Source organism: Panicum virgatum, chromosome 9N (assembly GCF_016808335.1).
Source record: "Panicum virgatum strain AP13 chromosome 9N, P.virgatum_v5, whole genome shotgun sequence".
NCBI lineage: Eukaryota > Viridiplantae > Streptophyta > Magnoliopsida > Poales > Poaceae > Panicum > Panicum virgatum.
In genome coordinates, this window is record NC_053153.1 from 22,501,178 (window position 1) to 22,508,556 (window position 7,379).

General features: G+C 48.3%; 2 protein-coding genes across 3 annotated transcripts; one reads left to right on the forward strand and one right to left on the reverse strand.

The window, feature by feature from the left end:
- The first annotated feature begins 324 nt into the window (after positions 1-324).
- Positions 325-3,279, forward strand: LOC120692456 (cyclin-B1-1-like). Of its 2 annotated transcripts, none has more exons than XM_039975761.1 (9): positions 325-602; positions 1,065-1,188; positions 1,283-1,367; positions 1,478-1,678; positions 1,772-1,897; positions 1,981-2,229; positions 2,317-2,487; positions 2,583-2,761; positions 2,854-3,279. In XM_039975761.1, exons 1-9 carry the CDS (start codon positions 533-535, stop codon positions 2,987-2,989), a joined length of 1,341 nt encoding a protein of 446 aa, XP_039831695.1. In that variant the 5' UTR covers positions 325-532; the 3' UTR covers positions 2,990-3,279. The 2 variants fall into 2 exon arrangements, with proteins under 2 accessions (XP_039831695.1, XP_039831696.1); XM_039975762.1 differs by having other exon boundaries at positions 331-602; positions 1,481-1,678.
- Positions 3,280-4,561: 1,282 nt separating this feature from the next.
- Positions 4,562-6,665, reverse strand: LOC120691548 (thioredoxin-like protein YLS8). The gene is made up of 2 exons (XM_039974642.1): positions 6,337-6,665; positions 4,562-5,120 (listed from the first exon to the last, which is right to left on the reverse strand). The coding sequence occupies exons 1-2, from the start codon at positions 6,454-6,456 to the stop codon at positions 4,812-4,814; spliced, it is 429 nt and encodes a 142-aa protein (XP_039830576.1). The 5' UTR covers positions 6,457-6,665; the 3' UTR covers positions 4,562-4,811.
- Between the last annotated feature and the right edge of the window lie 714 nt (positions 6,666-7,379).

A 7,379-nucleotide genomic window follows, 5' to 3' on the forward strand; every position in this document is an offset into this window, starting at 1 on the left:
ATTAGCCTCTCGATCCAAATAGATTTGAAAGCTCACATTATCTGTTGAACAAAAATGCCGATCCCCGTTATTTATGCTGCACTTGCCATGTTTACGCGACTCCATTTACAGGAAAGGAAATAGGCCCTTTTCCAGCTCGGAGGCGAATCCCACTCGGCGTCGCAACGGCTAGTTCCCTGGGGCCGATCCCAGCCGTCCGATCCGACCGTCCCGACCGCTGCGATACGAACCCTACCCGACCGTTGGAACCGCTTCCCTACCAGCCGCGCCGCCCCTGCCTGACAACGCCCACACGCTCGATATATCTGCTCCTCCCCTCCCCTTTCCCTCAAGAAATTTACCAGTACCACGCGACGCCATTGATTGAACAAGGAGAGGCAAGGGAGGACACAGAGGAAAAGGGTAACGCGCGGCCGGATCTGCGGTGGCTGCGCTCGCCGGCGGGGAAGAGGGGGACGCGGGCGGCGAGCCTCCAGCCTTTCTTCACCTCCGTGCTCTCCGGATCTTCGGCCAGGGCGAGGACGAGGAAGAGATGGCCACGCGCAACCGCAACGCCGCCGCCGGCGCCGGCGCTGCTCCGCGGCCTCACCATCACAACCGAGGTGAGCCCATGGATATATCCTGAGTTCTTGGTTGCTCCCTCCATGGTTTCTTGCTGAAGGTCAGGTTTTGGGTGATCTCGGGAACGATTAGCCTCTCTAGCAAGTTCTTTCACTCGATTCATCAAAAGATTGGGCGACTCCCTCCCTTGTTTCTTGCTGAAGGTTAGATTTTGGGTGATCTCGGGAACGATTAGCCTCTCTAGCAAGTTCTTTCACTCGATTCACGAAAATGATTGGGCGACTCCCTCCCTTGTTTCTTGCTGAAGGTTAGATTTTGGGTGATCTCGGGAACGATTAGCCTCTCTAGCAAGTTCTTTCACTCGATTCATGGAAAAGATTGGGTGATCTATGTTTTTTCTCTGTTCGACGGCCGAATTTGGGAAGACAGATTCTTATTTTTTCCCACAACCTGTTAGTTGTTGCGATGAATTTCTCATCTCGTGTCTCCTGTGCAATCGTCAGGTGGTGTTCCCGCTCCCGCTCTGGGAAAGCAGAAGGCCGTCGCGGCCGGCCGAGCTGACGCCATGAACCGCCGAGCCCCCCTGGGCGACATCGGCAACTTCGTCAGCATCGGCGCGGCCGAAGGGTACGAACTACGAACGAAACCAAGCGTTTTTTTTTGGAGGCAACTGGTTCCTTGCCCGATCTTCTTCTGACAACAACCTCGTTCTTGGTTGCAGGAAGCTGCCGGTCAACCGCCCGATCACGAGGAGCTTCGCTGCTCAACTAGTGAAAAACGCGCAGGCGAACGCCGCCGCAATCAAGGTACACGGAGCAATCGCGTTCCCTTGTCTTACGGTTCTTCCTGCAAGAGTAATCTGGAATCTGAAGCATTCAATTACATCTGTTTCTAACTGTGGAACGTCTTCTTGCAGCAGAATGTGGCAATCCCACCTGCGAGGCCTGCGCCGAGGCTGGAGAGGAAGGCTCCTTCCAAGCCTCCTCCTGAGAATGTCATAGAGATCAGCTCCGACTCTGACAAGAGCAGGAAGCAGTCCGAGAGCAGCGCCAGCTCCGTCCGCTCGAGGAAGAAGGTCGTCAACACCCTTACTTCTGTTCTCTCGGCTCGCTCAAAGGTGCGTGATCTGTCACCTGCTCTGGTAAATAGTAATCCCAGTTCCACAAAAAGCACGAGAAATTAGTCTGATTGTTGTCCTTCTGAATGTCAGGCTGCCTGTGGAATCACTGATAAGCCTCGAGAAGTGATTGAAGACATCGACAAGTTGGACGTCAACAATCAGCTCGCGGTCGTGGAATATGTTGAGGACATCTACACCTTCTACAAGACTGCCGAGGTAACTGCCGAGATATCTGCTATGTCAATTACGTGGTCTGCTAGCAGCAGTCTCTGAAAGTTTCTCTTCCTGGTTTATTGCAGCGTGAGAGCCGGCCATGTGACTACATTGCAGCCCAGGTGGAGATCAACCCACACATGAGGGCTATCGTGACCGATTGGATAATTGAAGTACACCAGAAGTTTGAACTGATGCCCGAGACTCTCTACTTGACTATGTACATCATCGATCTATACCTCTCATTGCAACCAGTCCTGAGAAGGGAGCTACAGCTTGTGGGCGTTTCAGCCATGCTGATCGCCTGCAAATACGAAGAGATTTGGGGCCCCGAGGTACACAGAAAGCTTCCATCTCTCTCTCCTATTCTGTTCAGTGCTTCCTTTCCAAGTTTTTGTTCTAATTGTTTGTGCGCTCCACAGGTGTATGAGCTCATCCTGATAGCAGATAGTGCATACAGTAGAGAGCAGATTCTTTCAATGGAGAAGGGAATACTAAATAGGCTGGAGTGGAACTTAACTGTTCCTACATCATACATGTTCCTCGTTCGCTTTATCAAGGCCGCATGTTCGGGTATCAAAACTGACAAAGAGGTAAGATTCAAATTTTGTCTCCTTGGGTTGTTGTAGTCATTCAGAGTTGCATCAATATTGTTCTTGTGATCTAACATCTCTATGTTTGAATGCAGATGGAGAACATGGTCTTCTTCTTCGCGGAGTTATCACTGATGCAATATGGCTTGGTGACGCACTTGCCTTCAATGGTTGCTGCCTCTGCTGTCTATGCGGCAAGGCTCACTCTCAAGAGGGCTCCACTTTGGACTGACACCCTCAAGCACCACACAGGCTTCAGAGAGTCAGAGCTAATGTAAGGCCCCATTGCCAATCACCATCTCTTCCTAAATCATGTAACAGTGTAAGTTGGACTAGACATAATGACCTTTGCTGTGATGCTTTCAGGGAATGCACAAAAATGCTCGTGAGCGCACATGTGATGGCACCGGAGAGCAAGTTGAGGGTCGTCTACAATAAGTATTCCAGCGAGCAGTATGGAGGGGTCGCACTACGTCCACCGGCAAAGGAGATATGCAAATAAACGAAGACAACTTTGTCTTGCCTTTCGCTTTCGAGAGTCTGACATTCGCTAGGATTTATGCTTTGTTTGGAGTCAAGAAAGTTTGAACACTTGAGATAGGATTGGAACACTTGTTTGCTGGGCTGTTATCATGGAGGAGTCAGGAATGTGTTATCTGACTTGTATTGGCAATTAGGATTCGGATGTTCTGCTACTATCTAATGCATACATCTTGGTGTATATTCCTGTTGTCAGAATTTATCAATAGCAAGTTATTCATAAATATGAATGCTGATTCGTTTGCTGATCAACTGATGAATAGCAAGTTATTCATAAATATGAATTTATCAATAGCAAGTTATTCCTGTTTGCTGATTTCTGTTCGTTTTGCTTAGTGTCATCTGAATCAAGCATGAACGGGTTGCAGATCAGAATTTCTTTTTGCTTGGTGTATATACCTGTTATCGTTTGCTGATGTCACCTGTAAGTGCAGAACATTCTCAACCTTGTCTAAAAAATCCATCTGGATTTTATTCTCAACAGCAATCATGAGCTATTATGATCAACTGATGATGATGATTATATAGAATCCTCAAAAGTGCTCGTCTGTGCACAGTTTCAGTAACGAGTAATACACATTTCAGTTTTCAGTACCTATCAACTGCACTTCCATTCAGTTTCAGTACCTATCAACTGCACTTCCATTCAGTCTCAGTTTCAGTACCTATACAGCTTAAGAAAGAACACTGCACTTCCCTCTCTTCAATTGCTCTGCCTCTGCAAGAAGCTCCTTTCAGCGAATTTGCTCTTCTCCTCATTTCCTAGCTGTCTGATGCATTCAGTCATTCACACCCATCGGATCAGCCGGCACAATATCCATTCCCTCTGTTCCAATGAGCCCGTCAGATCGCATCTTCTCCTTGAGACTGAGCCCAATCTTCCTACACCTCAACGATAAGACGGGTTATCGGTCGGTTGATCCATTGGCACCCAGAACCCAGCAAAGACGGCCTCCAGTGTGTCAAGCAATTCAACAATCACACAGCACCTTCAAGTGGTCGCACCACGGTACGCGTATGCCATTGCCGTCACCGCTCGCCTCACGCCTTGGAGTGCCCACAAGAACTGCACATCGCTTGCAGCAAGCCCCATGGCGAGTTCAGCAGCCGGGAGGTGGGTATGACACCGAGAGGATGCTGCTCTTGTACATATAGAGCCGAACCTGCAGGCTGCGTGCGAGTCCAACCATGTGAACTTCCGTTGGCCATGGGCCCATGGTTGGCTGTTCTTTAAGATGAGCTGAAAAGCACAAATTGAGCTGCTTTGAGAGTACTGCAAATTCGTGTCTGCGATTCATCAAGATGAAGATATATCGATTCATCAAGATGAAGATATATCGCTGTTATCACAGACAAAGTGTCTCTCAGAGTGTAGACAGTTTCTTGTGCCAAGGAGACAGCTCTGAACTGTGATGGCCAAGTTATCGCAGGCCGAGCCACTCCTCGGTGAGGACGACTGTGATGGTGATTACTGGCATACTGAGGACAAATCCTAACATATAAATAATAATAATGATATAAGCACAACAAGAGCTCAAATAAAGGTACCATGAAGATTGCCAGCCGAACAGAGCCCGGTTAGGTTCCAGAGCTTACCAATATACCACATATTCTGCTCTAAGGATCAAAGCAGATTACAATTTATTTGATTGTCAACAAAGTTAAGCAACACTCAGCAAGTAAACAACCATTGAGTTATGCGTTAAATGTCTGAGAGTTGGCATTTGCCCAACATGGTAGACCCAAACCTGCACAACAATACCCGGTAACCCGATACAAATGGCCTAGTAACGGTACTTGGTGGAGTAGTCCTTTGGAGCAATCACGAGACCGCGGCCCTTCCGGGCACCCCTGTACAGAGTCTCCACAATGTCGATGAACTCCTGCTTGTCCTTTAAGGCCCAGTTGATCTTGTTGTTGTTTCCTGTCCCGAGATCAATCATGATGTGCTTGTTCCGGAAGAAGAACATCACGGTTGACGGATCATACAGCTCGTACATCGTGTTGAAGTCAGGAACCTCCGTGATATCAACGAGGTAGATAACTGCAAAGTTCTTTATAGTCTCTGCAACTGCGGCCAGCACTTCATCCATCTAAACATAAATAAGATAAAAGGAGTCAGAATAATGCTTGATAACAAAATTAATAATGCTGAATACAAAAGAGTAACAGCAACATATGGAGTGCCAAATTGGTTCTGAATCAAAGCATGAGACAGTCAAAGTGTAACAAAATCATTAAAAAAAGGTCAAGTACAGCACCTAATAACTTTTAAATGACTCCAAATATGTGGAAGATAGTATCAAATCATTGTTTTGCTGTTTTCTAAAAAGGGAACACCTTAAATTTCCCACTTCTGTTTCGAATTCAAACTGAACAGATATATCCTATAAAGGGCGTATACTGTGCAAAAGCTCCCACACAAGGTGGGGTCGTGGGAAGGAGTCCAGATAATGACAATAGGGAAGGTTGATACAGCAACACTGTAGTAATATGGTAGAGCAGTAACAACTAACAAGTAACAATAGTTTGTTCTCGTATTTAAATCAGCTTAGCAGACCCCAACATCCCAGTACATCATCTAGTTACGGCCAAAACTTCCTCAAACTTTGAGGCTCTGAATCAGCACAATCACCGCAATTCCCAATTTTCTTTGGCATCAGTAAGCAGCTTATAAACGATGCAACATCCTAAAATCTCCCTGCAATTCTGCACTGTTGCCGTACTTCTAAAAATTCATGATCCGAGTAGTTCACATTCAACATCACTCATCCTGTCTATGGTCACTTGGCGATGGATCCAGAAGACAAAAGAAGAAACTAACACAAAGTGCAACAGGCAACTGCACAACAGAATTTAGAGAGCAGAGATGCATGAATTAAGTACCAACTAAATTCAATGTTTTCAAGAAATTTGTCGAGCATCAAATTTTTAAGACAAAGTTGAATTTCAGTTAAGCAAACTCCCAACACACATGATTTATTCCGTTTTAAGAGAGGAGGTAAACCCCTCCCTCTTCTAGCATAAGCTAAAAGTGTGTACTGCTGCCCTGAATCACCAATAATCTAGGAGTATTTTCCCCCATCTGTAATATAACATCAACAATCCTGCCGTACCCTACACACACCGCCTCCACAACAAATCCTATCCCCAGTTTCAGGAACTCCGCACCCGCACCATCAAGCCCCCAACTGCACATCCAGACCACGACCACGGGCACGAATAGCAACTAGATGCGAACGAATTTCACAAATCGAGCGCCGGTAGGAAGCTAGGGTTAGGCGGCCGAGGGGCCGTTTCGGTAATTACCTGCATGCACGTCTCGTCCCAGTCGTGGCCGAAGCGGATGATGACGAGGCGCTCCTCCTCGGCGAGGATGGCCTGGTCCACCGCCCACCCGGAGTGCAGGTGCGGCAGCAGGTACGACATCTCCTCGGTTCGCGAGACGGCGGCGAGACCGCGAGCGAGAAGAACTGGAGCTCGGGGAAAGACGGGGTGCGGGGGGTGGGTGGGAGCCGTTGGATTCCCTCCTTGGAATATCCACACCGGGTGGGGGCTCTACGACGGAAACCGACTCGAACTCTCGAAGTCGGCAGAAAGTTCTGTGGAGGAGACGAGCACGACGGCGAGCCCACGAGCGAACCTGATGTAGGCTCGAGCCTGGTTCGAATGTGGTAAGGAAAATCAGTTTGGGCTAAGACGGCCACACGGATTTGAGCATGTAAGCCCAACAACGGTTGAGCAGAGACGTGGCTAGCCCATGCTGGGCCCAAAACAATCGTTGCCTAGTGTGCGCTCCTCATGCAGAAGGCGCGAGGTTAACCAACGCAGGAATGCAGGATAAAGGAACGCAGCCGTCAGTTTATAACTATATATATACAATGACACATGATTTTGGATTTGTTTGTTCTTGCCCTATATTTCATTTTTGAAGAACTTCTCTTGCCCAGTTGCCCTGTGCCCTGTGCCCTGTGAGTAGAAAAGTGTTTTCCTGGGTGTTACTTTCTTTTTTTTCCTGGTTCACGAGATTTTCTTACTGTTTCTAACTGAACTCTTCTTCATACTGCAGCGATCATCATCGCCCAACGGCGCACCAAGCTATCGACTCCTCTGATGAGCATGGCGTCGCCGTTTCCAGCTGCCGCTGCTGTGATCAAAGTGGATGATGAAGAGAACAGAGGTGTACCCGGCCGGGTCCCCAGCGACCAAGAGCTGAGGAACAAGTTCTGGGAGGAAGTCAGGCGCCGGGTCGAGCTCGGGAAGAGGGGCTTGAGCGCCTCTGGCAGTGCCCAGCCGCCGCCTCCCCTACCCCCACCGGTGAGGCACAAGCACGATCCATCGCTTCCTCCTTT